At 35.9% G+C, this 16,445-nt stretch overlaps 1 protein-coding gene across 1 annotated transcript; it reads left to right on the top strand.

The window, feature by feature from the left end:
- The first annotated feature begins 877 nt into the window (after positions 1-877).
- LOC121773488 (actin-related protein 5-like) lies at positions 878-6,260 on the top strand. Its single transcript, XM_042170356.1, has 12 exons — positions 878-1,075; positions 1,180-1,250; positions 1,683-1,807; positions 2,760-2,804; positions 3,566-3,668; positions 3,858-3,967; positions 4,075-4,184; positions 4,267-4,357; positions 4,454-4,885; positions 5,057-5,184; positions 5,262-5,607; positions 5,676-6,260. Exons 1-12 carry the CDS (start codon positions 975-977, stop codon positions 6,171-6,173), a joined length of 2,160 nt encoding a protein of 719 aa, XP_042026290.1. The 5' UTR covers positions 878-974; the 3' UTR covers positions 6,174-6,260.
- Positions 6,261-16,445: the final 10,185 nt, after the last annotated feature.

Raw genomic sequence — 16,445 nt, 5'->3', positions numbered from 1 at the left:
AGAGCACAACGGCGTGCAAGGCCTCGCCGCGCTATCTGTATCGGGGCTGGCAATTTTTGATCCGACACGATAATCCGACACGAATCCGCACGAAGTTAACCCGACACGAACACGCACGTTTAGGATTTGGGTCCTTATAGGGCCGACCCAATAAGAACCCGAAAATTTTGGGTTGGGTCGGATTTGGGTCGGGTTGGGTTATCCGTTAAGGAAAAAAAATAATTATTTTTATTATTTAAATTAATATATTAAATTTTAATTTTAATTATTTTTATTAATTAAAAAATATTATATTTTAATTTTATTAATAAAAATATGATTAATACTATTATTAATTATTTTTTATGATAAAAAAATACTATCGCATACTTAAATTTTATAAAAAATAATTATTTTAACTTTATTGTTTAGATTAACTTTTAATATACTCTAATTTTATTATTTGGATTTAAAAATTATTTAAATTAATTATTTTAATTTTGTAATATCTTATTTTATCGTGTAATATCAAATTTTAATTATATAATATCATATGTCGGTCGTTATCGTATAGCGTTAAACTATATTGTGTAGTAACTTACTATCATTAAAAGATGACCGATATTTTTTGGATGACACGAAATCCGCACGAATCCGACACGAATCTGTTGGGTTGTACCCGATAAGAACACGATGATTTCGGGTTGGGTTGGGTTGGTACCCGATAAAGTTGGGTCGATATTGGGTTGACCCGATAACGACCCAATCCGCACGATTTGCCAGCCCTATCTGTACGGCGCCTGCTCGATGCATAGAGCACCGATGCAGGTGCCCTAAAATACAGAAAATGCCAAAATAAAATGAAAACCAGACCGGCTGAAATCGAACCGCCGGTTCGCTCACTCCTTGCAGCTCCAGAAATTTGCAGATGAAAATAGAAGACGACTAGAAGGATTTCTCTCTCCTCTCATTAGACAGAGAAGGAAGTAACGAAAATGCCATTCATATCGAAGATACAGCGGCAGTCGGACTACAGGAGCTTCCCTCCAAACCATCCAATCGTCATCGACAATGGCGGCTCCTATTTCCGCATTGGGTAACCCCCAAATTAAACCCTATTTCTGCTCTTATGTAGTGAAAAATGGGCTGTTTGTTTGTGTATGCAAAATTCAGGTCTAACAACTGTGGCTCCTGCTGCAGATGGGCTGGAGAGAGCGAGCCTCGCGTTATTTTCCGAAACATTATTCAGAGACCGCGCCATAAGATTACTGGTAAATTCAGAGAGCGTTGCTTATAGTGTTTCTGCTTTTTTTTTTTGTTAATTTCTGCTTGTTTTTGCTCCATTGTTTGATTTTAATAGGGGTTGAGATAATTAATTTTCTGCTCTGCAATTTGAAATTGGTGGAAACTTGGCCTCTTTTTCGTTATAATTTTCTGAGCTTCTGATTCTGAAATTAACACCTGAAATAGCCACATTATCTGTTTGAGTTTTTAGTTCTAAAATGTTTCCTACGAGTTGATAGGACTAGAATGCACTCATTGATTACGTAAAAAAGAAAAGAATGTGAAGCTAATGTATTTGTGATTCAGGAAAAACTCGAAAGACCTATCCGATTAGTATAGTTTTGCTACTGTTTACTTGTGTCTTGTTGCTCAACAGTAAAGGGTTGGGAGATGAGTTCTTATTTTTTTTTTGGGTGCAGGCGAAACTATAACAGTTGTAGGGGACCATGATCCCGCTTTACTGAAATATTTTGATTGCACAAGGTCAGGACCTCGCTCGGCTTTTGACAGCAACGTTGTTTATCAATTTGAGATAATGGAATATGTAAGGCTGTTTCACTTATTTTTGATTAACCAGTCACTTGCTGCCCTTGTATCTTTGCGAATAATTTGTGGTTATATGTTATCTCCTCCCCATAACGAGGAAAAAAGGGAAACGATTTGGATATTTATTTTTCTTTACCATTTCGGCATGGTGCCTCGTGTATTTGTGAATTTGTGTTGGTTATTTTCCATGATAGTTGATGTACAAAAGATACACCTGAAATGCTTTAATTTTGGAGTTGCTCATTTTTTAATGTATAGGAATCTCAAATGCACCCACCAAAATATGTACTCATTTAACTATTTATTGCTTCTTCTTTTGTTAAAAAACATGTCATTTGATTCCCTCTATCAGTTGAAGCATATACGTTATATAGCTTAAATTAAATTCAGTTATGTCAAGCTTTTTGCAAAACACTTGACATAATCACAGCAGACAGATTCGCGAAGTTTATCATCTACAGTCAGCCATGCCTATCTTTGCTTAGTTTCATTGCCATGTTGAAGCTGCATACTAAATGCATCTTCTTATAATTATGATTTTTTAAATCTTTTAGAGGTAAAACTGTCAGCATTTAACTGGAGATATGCAACATTTTAGTAGGGCCTGATTCCAATTAGTAATAATATGAGTAATTTTGTTAAAGAATTTTTCCTCAAGATGTAATCAATTTGAACCACTCCTAGCTTATGTAGCTAACATTAGGAGAAACAAAGTCAGACTTTGTTGTTGGAAACAGATCATTGAGTTTCATTCATCCAGTGTGATGCTAGGATATTGCATTTATTTTTGTGTATCATTAACTGGAAATTTCTTTACTGTGGCACTCCCACATTTTCACCTATATTTATAATTGCACCGCTCCTATAAGTAACATTGCTTATGAGTCTCCTTTGTAGTCCAATATGGTTTTATGACATATAGTTCTCATATTTTTTTTATGCTGATTTAGATTCTCGACTTCGGCTTTGATCGGTTGGGGGCAGATGAATCACAGGTACATACACCCACTTATATCTCTGGCCTTTCACATAATGTTTTGTTAAATCTCCCTAGGCCCGAGACTATATTTTGTAAAAACCCTCATAGATGGCCCATTGCCACCAGATTGGTCACTCACAATTATGCTTAGAAGTTTCCGTCTTTCCTTAGTTTTTTTTGGTGGACCTAAGCTATGAACTCTGCTAATTGAATGGTTGAACCTTATCTTTCGTTTTAGAAGTTTTTGGGGAATAAACTTATACTGTGTTTTTTCACTTTGCTCATAGCCATGACACCATTTAATGTGTTGGTTATAATTAACCCAGCACTTCCTCTTGATGAATTTTTCATTTTGTATTTCACATGCTGTATAGATGAGATTCTGATAGTGTTTCAATTTAATTTTCACCACATCAAATGTACCAAAGAAATTTGGGTGTTAGCTATATCTAATTGACTATTGAATTGAGAGCTATAAATATCCACCTAATAATATCATTGAAAAGAAACCTTAACAACATAACAAACTTAATGTGCTAACGTAACTGCTGAGCTGACATGCTGGGTGCCGCTTTTCTGGGGACTAATATACACCATATCCACATTAATGGATTAGAAACATATTGCTTTGTGTTATTTTCATTGACAATGACCTTTTGTTGGCCACCTTACTTTGTCATGTTATGCTGCCAATTAGATTTTCACGTCTTTCAAAAGTCCAATTTTCATCTTATTTATCGTTGCTTTGGTATTTCTTTCAATATCCTGGATGAACAGATCAACCATCCAGTCTTGATAACAGAATGCTTGTGCAATCCAGTACAATCCCGGAGTAAAATGGCAGAACTTCTTTTTGAGACTTATGGAGTGCCGTCTGTAGGTAAAGTTGTTCCTTGTGAGAAAATGCCTATCTGTATTGGTGGTTTTACTTTTAATAGTCAAAATAACAATAGAAATCCTCCAACTGGGTATATTGCTCGAGTTTCTTAAAAAATTGTTTTTTTCCCCTGAACTTATGTTCTTGTGAATCACACTGGATCACCCTGTAAAAGTTTTTACATGATTGCAGCATTTGGTATCGATGCAGCATTCATCTATAAGTACAATCAACAGCTTGGCATTTGTAGTGGCGATGGACTAGCTATCTGCTCTGGATTTAATACAAGTCATGTTATCCCGGTATGTTACAATATCGAGTAGCCTGTATGTTGTTGTGATCCAGCCTTTGAAGTCTCTGGAAAGCCAGCAATTGACTACTAATTTGTTGAATTGTTATCCAATTTTAGTTTTTGAATGGAGAACCTGTTTATGAAGCATGCTGCCGAACTAATGTTGGCGGATATCACATCACCGATTACCTAAAGCAACTTCTTTCCCTCAAATATCCTCATCATATGTAAGCTGCGTTAACTCTATTGCCATGAAAAGACAAAATATAAAGTCTAATGAGGCTTGTTTTCGTCGAAATCGTAAACTAGGTCTCATCTTACATGGGAGAAGGCTGAAGACCTGAAGATGGAACATTGTTATATTGCGAAGGACTACGCGTCTGAAGTTCACTTGTTTCAGGTAACTACTTTCAGCAGTGATGCCATGCAATGCTTTTTATCACATTCATGAACATTCAGCGAAACACATGGAAATAATCATTTACTTTGATTTTAGAAAGGGGACAAGGAAGCGGAAGAAAAGACCAGGTGTTGGCAGCTTCCTTGGACTCCCGCACCAGTAGAAGAGGCTCCGTCTGAGGAAGAAGTTGCTAGAAAGGCAGCTTTGAAAGAGAAGCAAGGTCAAAGATTAAGGGAGATGGCTGAAGCTAAGAGGTTTAATAGGATAAACGATCTTGAAAATGAAATAAGAGACTTGGAAATTCTGCTACAGAGACTCAGGAATGCATCAGAGCATGATATTCCTTCAATCCTTGCAAAGACTGTGCATACTTCACAACAGGAGGTTGAATCTGCCCTGTCGAAGGCTACACAATCTTTACGGAAAGCAAAGGGAGAACCTGTTGAAAGCGCGGAGAAATCGGATCCTTCCTCTGTCGATAGATACAATCTCATTAGTATACCCGATGAGATGCTTACACCAGAGCAGGTTCTTTGTTTCTGTTGTTACTAAATGTGTTCTGTTTTTATCGTTGCATCAATTCTCTCTCCCTCTCTCTCCTATTGTGGTGAAGAATTTTGAATTGCATATTAGCAGAACCATTTCTGTATGTTCTTTTGGTTTCTCTGTCTCACCTTTGAAATGCCTGTCTGTTGACAGATCAAGCAAAAGAGAAAACAAGTGTTTATCAAATCTACGTCCGATGCAAGGCAACAGAAGAAACAGAAACAGCTCGAGGAGGAAATGGAAAGAGAGAGACAAAAGAAACAAGAGGAAGAAAGACGATTGTATGTTTTTGAGTGCTCCAACATGATTCTGATTTTCTGGTTGATCTTTTCCTGAACTCTTCCTCTGTTTAATATAGAGAAAATCCAGAGCTATATTTGGAAGAGTTGCGAGCAAAGCACCAAGATCTTTCTGAGAAAGTGGAGCAGAGAAAAAGGTTTAAGACAAATGGTGGACAGAACAATGGGAATGAGAATGGGTCAGGAGGCGTTGGCCGCGGGGAGAGGCTAAATTCGTCTCAGAGAGAAAGAATGCGCCTCTTAACCACAGCAGCCTTTGACCGAGGCAAGGGAGAGGATACTTTTGGTGCAAAAGATGAAGATTGGCAGCTCTACAAGCTGATGAGTCGGGACAACGATGATGATGACGATGATAAGCCAGATCCAGATGAAGCAGAGTTAACTCGCCTCTCTTCTAGGCTACAGGTGAGTCGTCCCCCCACCTAGTCCCCTCCGAGCCTAGTACACACATTTAGATATGACTTCATGTGCAGGAAATCGACCCGACCTTTTTCAAACCTGAGCCCGGGTCCTCGTCTGCAGAGGCTCCTCGCTTTCGCCCTTTAACCAAAGAAGACTTCCAGATCATACTCGGAGTAGAAAGATTCCGGTGCCCAGAAATTCTCTTCAATCCAAATTTGATCGGCATTGATCAGGCCGGGATGGATGAGATGGTGGGAGTCTCTCTAAGGAGGTTGCCATCAAAAGGCAGAGATGTGGAAGATAGAATGACGGAGTCGATTTTACTGATGGGCGGAAGCTGTCTGTTCCCAGGGATGAGAGAGCGGTTGGAGGGCGGAATTCGGATGATCCGGCCTAGTGGTACGCCTATAAAGATTGCGAGATCATCGGATCCGATTCTTGATGCTTGGCGTGGAGCTTCGGCTTATGCTAGTGCTATGCAATTTCCACAGCAAACGTTTACTAAGATGGATTACGATGAAAAGGGTGAAGATTGGCTGCGAAGTTATCGACCTAGATACACTATTTGATAAAAGTATTATGTAGCAACAGAGATTTTTTCTGAACTTCCCAACTCATTTTAGAAATCAAATTTATTCCCTTTCCGCCAATGTTAATTTAATTCTTTTATTTTGTTTTCTTACAATTCGTGAAATAGTGCAGGGTTGAAAGGATCAAATTTTCATAGATTCAAACAACTTGGTGAGTGACGACTTTACAGGTAGAAGCGACACTATGTCATGTTATGTGGAAAGATCCTCATGCTAAGAATATCACATATTGGTAGATGGAAACCAAAATAAACATATTAGATAGAGAAGAATAGGATTAGTGATCTAAATTCCAAATACTATTACTACAAAATATACAAGAAGATAATTGCAAGATTGATATCCCTCAATCACTAAAACTGCTTCAAAGGTGAAAGTAAACTTCCTACATACTCAATGATATCTTCATCAGAGGCCGAGATACAACCCATTTTGAAACGTCTGATGAACTTCCGAGCACGGTAATCATACAAAATCACTTCACCCCTTTTACGACCTCTGAGAACCACACAATCATCATTCCCCCAAATTGGAATATCATCACTCCTCTCAATATTGAGCCTCCAAAAAGAAATGTAGTTTCACATTATTGACATTATTCCAAATAAGCTCACTTCCTTCACCGGTTATCAACTACTTCATCACCGGTTAGTGATATTGTAATTGTTCGAAACACTTCATTCTTCATGTCAAAGCTCAGTATAATCTCCTTATCGCGTCTCCTTGTGAACCATTCTTGGACAACAATTTTATGGGTTTGACGATGAACAAATCTTGATCAATATTCAATTCCCTCCAAGAATTGGTCCTTGCCGAATACATATTGGCGTGCAAACTACAGTGCTTGGAGCACTGCAACAGCTGCACCACTTTGTAATCTTCGTCGAAACCCAGTCCGGATTGCATATTGCAATGTCTACCGTACCTAGAGGAGAACTTAGGCAGAATAAAGTGTGGAGAATCAATGATGTAACACCATAATTTGCAGACAGCTCTAACTCTGAAGAGGGATTGTACAGGAAGATGCAAGAGTATCTCCAACAACACATCGTTGTTCATATTTTTGTTTCTCAATATTGTATAATTCTATGAAATTGTGAGAATATAATATGATGTACACGTTTGGGAAATAGTTTATTATAGTGTATGATTCTGTTATTGTACTTCTGTTAAGAATCGATTTGATATCCTTTTTGGATTAGATGATTGATTTTTATTTCCTAGTGTGAACATCAACATATATGTAACGGCGCCGGTAAATTAATTAGGGTTAACTTTTTGGGCTATATTTTAGTCATGTTAATTATTTTATTTTCATAATAAGTTTATTCATTCATGGCCCTTGAAAATGTTTTTTAGAATTGCAATTTTGTTTAGTCGATCAAACAGGCCAGCTAAGGCTTTTGGAGTAACAAATTATCAAAACCCAAAAACCATGATCAACCTATTCAACAGGTTTGCACTTCTATTTCGATAAGCACAAATTAATCTTTATAAACACTAATTGGATCACTTTTTGGTAGAATGAAACAAAAATTCTCATATTAGAAAGAAAAGAATAGGATTAGTGTTCTAAAAAATAACTGAAATTCCAAAAACTATTACAAAATAATACTCCCTCCGTCCCGGGCTACTCGCTCATTTCCTTTTCGGCTCGGAGATTAAGGAATGAATGTATAGGAAAGTAAAAAATGACGGTTGTAGGTGAAATTTTTTACTAAAAATGGAAAGAGTGCAAGTAACTTGGGACGCCCAAAAAGGAAATAAGTGCGAGTAGTGCGGGACGGAGGGAGTATAAGGAGAAGTCACTAATACTTCTTCTAAGGTGAAATCAAGCTTCCTTCATACTCAATGATATCTATATCCGAGGCCGAGCTCCCGTGCATCTTGAAACGTCGGATGAATTTCCGAGCACGGTAATCATACAAAACCACTTCTCTTGATCTATGAACTTTGAGAACCACACAATTATCGTTCCTCCAAAAAGGAATATCATAACTCCACAAAAAATTGCACTTCAAAAAAAAATATAGGTCCACATTATTCACATTATTCCAAATAAGCTCAGTTCCTTCACCGATTGACTCATAAACCTTCAACTTACATTTGTCCACAACAAGGATAACAAAAGAGTACTCACCCTTTGCAAGAATCGCAAAAACCTTACATGACCTAAAGTACTTATCAAGTACTTGGCCACGTGATATTGTAATTGTTTGAAACACCACATTCTTCATATCAAAGCTTAATATAATCTTCTCACCACTAGTGTTTCGCCCTTCCCAGTGTGCAAAAGATCCATTTTTGCACACGGACTTTATGGGTTTATTGATGGACAAATCTCGATCAATATCCAATTCTCTCCAAGAATTCGTCCTTGCCAAATATAGATTGGTGTGTACACAACTGTGCTCCAAGCACAACAACCATACCACTTTATAATCTTCGTCGAAACCTAGTCTCACATGATGAGCATAAAAACGTTGTTTACGGGAGTGAGTAGAAGCATAAGGAGAAAGTGGTAGAACCTTGAATTGACCAAGAAAAGGATTGCATATTGTAATGGCTAACGCATAAGGAGAACTTATGCAGACTAGACCCTTAACCGCCCCAGACACAAATACAGATGCATATTTTAACCGTTGGTCGTTATGCTGAAAGTAATACCACATCAATAACTTCCCATTATCTAGGAGATTTAGTGATGCTTGTGTACGACCAGTAATGAAATAAGGAGTAAAGCATAGATATACCTCCTCATCTTTGTAGTTGTTACGGCGCAAGGTGTGCAATTTTTTAAAGTGTGGAGAATTAATGATATATGACCACGATATGTGGACACCTATGAATCTCAAGAGGGATCGTATGGGAAGATAAAATAGTATCTCAAACAACACATCGTTGTTCATAGCTCTATATGTGTCTCAATATTTTACTACTAGGTGAAATTGTTATTATGCGTTTAGGAAGAGAGTCTATATTATATATAATGTACATATATATTTATGTTGAAGATTGAGAGTCGATTTGATTTCCTTTTAGAATAGATTTATAGTATTTCCAAGTCCGAGCGGAGATTAGGGTTAACTATTATGGCACATCTATGAAACACAAACTTAACAAATTAACAACACAAAATGGAAACATCCATTTAATGATTTTATGGAAATTATTATAGTATTAATTGTGCAAATTACCATATGGAATTGGCCTGATATATACTCCCTCCGTCCATAAAAATTTGTCACTTATTTTCTTTTCCGCCCATCCTTAAAAATTTGTCATCTTTCGCTTTTACCATTTTTGGTAGTGGACCTTGCTTTCCACTAACTCATCCCCCACTCACATTTTATTATAAAAATAATATATAAAAGTAGGACCCACATGTCACTACATTCTTCAACCCACTTTCTATTGCCAAATTTTATTAACCTTGAGGATTTCAACTTACACTATTAGATTTAGTTACATTGGGTGACAGAATCCTCAATAATGCCGATCGACATATATTGTTGAAACATCTTTCATTGAAGTCGTGACAATTTGTTGTTCATATGAATAATCTCAATATTTTAATGCGGTCTTTTGCTGATACGTGACAAGTCTGGAAATATTCTCTTTTGTCAATTTGTTTGACTAAATTATTATTATAACAATCTTTTGTTGTTTAACCAACGATGGAAAGGAGATGACAATAATCGAGTAGAGAAAATTCGTATAAGTCCAAATTTAGCATCAAGGAACAAAATTTTAGAGGTACAACTGTACCCCTTATTTTCACGTAGATCTTGTCATTTTAAAACTAAAACAAATAAAATATTCCAAATGTTGAGCCATTGAACTTATTTTATCACGTATACATGAAAATACCAAAAAAAAAATAAAACAAGAATTTGATATTTTCTAGTGTAGTCAAATCTATTCCATGAACAATTTAGGACGTAGATTATTCATGATAAAAAAAAACACATGAAAATTTTCAGCATCTCTTTACTCAAATTTATTGTCTTTTTGGTGATATAAAAATATGAAAATTTCGGAGAGTTAAACTAAACTAATCCTCCCCCATATTTCTCACATATTTCCTCTGTCCTAAAAAAACTAAACTAGTTTTACCATTTTGGGTCATCCCAAAATTAGATCAAGTTTAACTATGAAAAGATTTTAACTTATTACTATCTATTTTATCACTAATAATGTTAAAAACATGCATTAAGTATAAAACATGATATTAAGAAAAAGGTGATTCACTATGAATAGTTACAATTGCAATTTTGTTTTGTTGATCAAACAATTTAGGCTTTTGGAATCAATAGGTTTGCACTTCTATATCATACTACCTGGATCACTTTTTGGTTTCCAGATAGAAACAAAATAATCATATATTGAATTAAAAAAAATAAGATTTACTGTGTTCTAAAACAAACACCCGAAATGCCAAATACTATTGCAAAATAAGAAGAAGATGATTACTAATATATCCAATGGTATCACATTCCATGGCCGAGCTCCCAGTTATCACGAAACGTCCGATGAATTTCCTAGCATGGTAATCATACAAAATCACTTCACTCGATCTAATGTAAAAGATTAATATAAATCTTTGTAATATTGTTTGGGCTTTTATTCTATTAATTGTTAACCCGGTCGACGACATCGACCCCACCGTTGGTTCATGAGTACTGTTCGGGAAGCTCCATAAACGGCGGCCGACCCACTCGACCCCATGTACGACAACTTCGCCTCTACAAACTAGAGAATAAATGAGATCGAGGAGAGTAAGAGAAACATTGTTGTGGATTATAAAAATTAAGTAGGAAGGGAATTTAGAGAAGAAGAATGAATTTAAAGATACTTTAAAAATTTAGTGAAGAAGGAAGCGTGAATTTTGAATTTGAAGAAAACTGTTGCATAATCCAGTGCAAGAGAGGGGCGGCGATTTTGTAAATCTAGGAATATATTTTTATTATGATTTTTATTTCAATATTTTTTAGTTTTAGCTAGTGTAATTAATATATTTAATATGTGATTGTTTATTTTATGTAACATATAGCTTTAGTAGATCCTATAAATATGTTAAATATTAAAAATTGTTAATTAGCATAGTTAATTGATTTAATTCAAGTTTTAATTTTGTTATTCAATTGTAACAAAAACATAATAATGATAATAAAAATGATAAAAATAATTATTTAATAGTATATATTATATAATTATTATTTAAATGGTAGTATTATATACTTAGTAAAAAAAATTTGGTCCGACCCCACGAGGTATACTTTCTGGGTCCGTCATTGTGTCTGCGTATTCCTCCCCTTCCCTCTTTTCAAACGTCAACAAATACTTATCTTTCTATCTTCAAAAGAGAAAGAAAAAAAAAATCTTTATATAATGTTTTATGATGTGTCTCAATATTATATAATTCTATGAAATTCTTAGAATTTAAAGTTTGCATTTTATCATGGAGTATTATATTTCGGTAATTAAGAGTCGATTTGATTTCTTTTACATTAGATTTATATTTCCAAGTCCCGAGTCTCACGATTGGGTTAGGTTGACTTTTTGGGCTATATATTAGCCACATTGAACATTTTTATTGTTATAATACTTTTATTCATAATTTATCTCACTTGTTCCTTCTTCATGGCCTTTTAATTAGTACTAGTACTCTATTCATTCAAATTTTTATCTCGTTTAAAGCAAACTATTACTTAATTTACATTAAAGAAAATCTTTAATATTGCTTGGAGTGCATCAGTTGTTTGTAATATTTTTGTTTGTTTGAGTTATTTCTAATAAAAATCCATTAATTTATTAACAATTTCATATTTACCCGATACCGGACATTCTGCTAGCTACAGTATCCGGCCCAAATACTCGCAACTTGTCATGTATTTGTTAAGTTACAAACCCGTCCCACATCGGATGAGTGAGGGAAGTTGGAAGGTGTATATAATTCCTGTCCAACCCCAATTAGTTTGAGGCCTTTTGGGAGTGACCCAAAAACAAATCCGTGCGGGCTTGACCCAAAGCGGACAATATCAAACTAATGTTGCAGTCGACGATCCTAACAAGTGGTATCAGAGCCCAGGTGGCTATGGGTCGTGCCTGGATGAGCCCCGGTTAGGGTCGGGCCCTGAAGGACTCAAAGTTAGAGTCTGGCCCAGGATGACCCAGGGGCCAGGGCTGGAACAACCCATGTTCGTGTCGACTGCGTTCCCGATGTGGTCTCGGTTTGAGGGGAGGTTTGTTAAGTTACAAACCCGTCCCACATCGGATGAGTGAGGGAAGTTGGAAGGTGTATATAATTCCTGTCCAACCCCAATTAGTTTGAGGCCTTTTGGGAGTGACCCAAAAACAAATCCGTGCGGGCTTGACCCAAAGCGGACAATATCAAACTAATGTTGCAGTCGACGATCCTAACAGTATCGGATCGGGTATTACCCTATGCCTGTTTGGACACATGTACTCAAGTTGGGCTTCCATTAGTTTGCAATGAAGTTGTACCATTTCTATCATGGAAGTGGGAAAAATGTATCCAAGGATAACTAACTTGTGCAATGGTGCATGGTTCAGATGAAGCAAGTGTTAGGTTCATGTGTTTTCCTCGTAGAAAAATCTTCAGCTCAAACAATTTAGACCTTGAAAGGTTACTAGTACTATGTAGGGGATTTGTTTCACCTAAGATACCTTAGTTTAAGAGGTTGGAGATAAGATATGCATGGCCATGTAACACCACATCGCTATTCATAGCTGTGTGTCTCAAAATTGTAATTCTATGAATGTAACACACCGACTTTTTCAATCCTTCCGTTGTTCTCGAAAGGATGTTGATTTTCAAGCCGAAGTTTATTTCATGAAATCTTTGTGAAGAAGAAGAAGAAGAAGAAGAAGAAGAAGCTGAAGCTCACTGTGTGTGATTTTGGAATCAAAATCGAAGAGAGAGAGCGATTAGAAAATTTGGGGAATGCGCCGACTTTTGGGTTAGTTATTTAGTTAGTTGTTTAGTGATGGTTTTGGGATTTTGAATTATGGGAGAAAAGAGGGGCCCCGATACCCATGATAAATTCACTAGTCTTGGCCACTTTGAATTAAAGTAAGGGTTGGGCCAGTGAGTTAAATCCAATGGGAAATTGCTTGTCTTGGCAGAAAGTTTTAATGAAGGATTTGGATTGGAGTAGTTAATGTTTGAGCTTTTGATAATCAAGAATGAGAATATAGTTTTGGGAGTGTTGGGCCGATGGAGATAGGAAGCTCGGGCGGCCTAGAAAATAAATGAAAGAGACGAGAAGCATGGACTCAAGGAAGGGATTTCTCTGCGGATAAAATTGAAGTGGAAGTAAGAAATTCAAATTCAGAAAATTAAACGAACGAGGTAGGCTTTTCTATCCTACATTATTTGTGGGCTAAAGTTTAAATTTACGCAATATCTTTCAAGTATGAGTTATGTGCTTAAATTCAAAATATATTGTGTCATGCCGTATTCCCTTTTAGAGGATGTGCCTATCTGATCGATTAGTGGGGAGTGAGTCCATACTATGAGTTTAATCGAATTCGGGTTCGTCTAGGGAGTGAATCTCTATTCAAGCTAGTGTACACAGAGGGAATCGTGCGCTATCTTTCGAGTTGGCCGGTCCGGTGATCGAGAATGTCGCCACGTTCTCGTTTCACACATGAGGTTCAGATATGGTACGAGGAGAGAGAAAACTAAGCTGCGCGGCCATACTTTCAAATGAGAAAACTAAATGATAATATATGCTTTTTAGAAATTTTAAGGATAAGTAAAAAATAAAAGACATTAATTAGGAGGCATGCATTCCTATTAAAGTTTAAGAATTTCTTGAAGTCTAATTAATATATTATATTATACTTTTTTTCCAAAAGGTTATCTTTGCATGTTAAAGTTGGAGAGAGAATTTCAAGTTAAGGAAATTAGACGAACAAGGTGAGCTTTCTTATACTAAAAATACAAATCGTATTTTATGAAAACAAGAACACATGTTCGTGATTTTAATGATGTTGTTATGCCATAAATGTTTTGTGTATGATGCCTATCTGTTGGCTACGGCCAAGTGAATTATGAATGATGATATAAGTCGAATTCGGGTCCCAGTGAGGGTGGTGTCCCCGCTCGGACTAGTGTACACAAGCTACCTCTGACATGCTGGGCAGAGCAGGTGACCGTGGAAGGTGGCCACCTTCCCGGCACAAGAATACCTCTGACATGATGGGCAGAGAAGGTGACCGTGCGAGAACAGCATCTCGACGGCACAATGTGATCAGATATGGCTAAGTACAGGAAAAAGGGACTACAGTCCAATGTGAATATTTTTAGTAAGCTCGGGGCCTTTTCAATAACACCCCCGAGTGTTACTGTGATGATGGCTTGACAATATTTTCAAATGTATATGTGTAATTTTCGGCAATGTGTTCACTGAGTACTTTTGTACTCAGCCCTGCATATATTTCCAAATGTGCAGGTTGAGCAGCGAAGTGGTGCAGGAAGTGCTATTAAGACAAGACATTTAATTCAGTCAGATTTTGACTCTCGGAGGTTCATGTCTTCATACATGGAACCGCGTTCATTTGCTTCCGTTGTGCATCTTAAAAGACTCAAGTCTATTTTGTTCAAAACTCTGATTTTATTTCGAGCTTTTCCCATTTATTTGGAACTATGGTCGAGTTGTGTTGCTTTTTCCCTTTCTTCCCCGCTTCTTTAAATCCTCCCCTAGTCGCGATCAACCGTGTTTTCTATCCTTAGAATATGCGGTCGTGACAATTCAGAACAGATTTTAAGAAATGTAATAAGAAGAGGTTAAAAAGTTAATGACATGTGGGTCCTATTTTTATATATTAGTTTTATAATAAAATGTGAGAGAGAATGCGTTAGTGAAACGTGGGGTCCACTATAACAAATAAAAAAAGTGAAATGTACAAAAATTAAAATTAAGTGACAAATTTTCAAGGATGGAAGGAGCATAAGAATTCATATTTGGCTTTAGTTTTGATATAAAATTAATATTCATTTTATCCCTACCCTATCTAAATATAATCTAAATTTCGATACTACTACATAATAGAATTCACTAGAAATACGTATTAAAGTATATTACATACTTTTAGTATGACTATCTAAATACTTTTAATAGAATTATCTAGATATAAATATTATCTAATAAAAGTATTTAGATTTTTATATAATATAAAAGAAAGGAGTAATGTATTTTAAAGAATGCCTATAAATATGGATAAGTTAAACAAATTCAATGTTAGTAACAAAAGTTTAGTTACAAGGAACTGGACAGAATATATACTAAGCTTCGAACTCACCCACAGAACATTATAATCCAGCAACCTAGACGGACTTTCCCGGTTATTGGTAACATTCTTTAGGGCAATCAATTTAGAGATTACAATATATAATATTACAAGTGAATTGAAAGAAACACAATACAAAAATATAAATCTACCTAGACAGCATAATATTCCCAGCTACAATGTCCATTACGAGATCCACAGCCCTGGGACACACTTTTAATCTCATAATAGCCTAAATCAAAAAAATAAATTTACTAGATGAATAGAGAAATGCCCCAGCCTAAACTAGAGAACCCCGAAATGAATTCTTGAATATGAGAGAACCATTTTCCCTAATTGCTAACAGTATATATTCCGGGTACTCTTCTAGAATACAATAAAAAACACGATATTGAAATAGGATCTGAAATCAACTAGTAATAGCACAAAATGCCCTAGAAATCAACTAGATATTTTTTTTAATAGTGTATCTAAATCAACATGTTAACTACTTTTCACTGTTGTAAACTGAATATTCAAATATGATTCAATAAACAACAAGATGCCTAAAAAAGAAATTCTATACCTGAATACGCAGATACAACCACTTATATTGTCAAGATGTGTTACCCTACTTGGATCTTAATAGTAATAACGAAACCTCTATAAGTCAATCTATGGAAAACAAAAAAACGATGAATCAACAACTATGAATCAATCTATGGAAAAGTTAAATCAATGCAAGCATAAGGTAGAGAGAAGGTTAAAATTGACGAAAAGTATAATGCACGATGAAATTCACCTGATTTGCCATATTAAAAAACTAGGGGGAAAAGAAATTTTAAGAGAAGGAGACGCGTTTGATGTATACAATCAAATACTTGTTATATACTAAGAAAGGACAACATATTGAGGTACATGCAAGAAGTAAAAATTTGATTAAGAACACTGTCA

The sequence above is a fragment of the Salvia splendens genome, chromosome 17 (genome assembly GCF_004379255.2).
Source record: "Salvia splendens isolate huo1 chromosome 17, SspV2, whole genome shotgun sequence".
NCBI lineage: Eukaryota > Viridiplantae > Streptophyta > Magnoliopsida > Lamiales > Lamiaceae > Salvia > Salvia splendens.
This window is presented reverse-complemented; position numbering and strand designations above follow the sequence as displayed.

Bases quoted from the DNA above. Each gene is read 5' to 3' on its own strand.
- LOC121773488 (XM_042170356.1), top strand. From the start codon at position 975: ATGCCATTCATATCGAAGATACAGCGGCAGTCGGACTACAGGAGCTTC. The intron at 1,808-2,759 runs GTAAGGCTGTTT...ATGCTGATTTAG, and splicing joins AATTTGAGATAATGGAATAT to ATTCTCGACTTCGGCTTTGA. The intron at 4,185-4,266 runs GTAAGCTGCGTT...ATCGTAAACTAG, and splicing joins CTCAAATATCCTCATCATAT to GTCTCATCTTACATGGGAGA.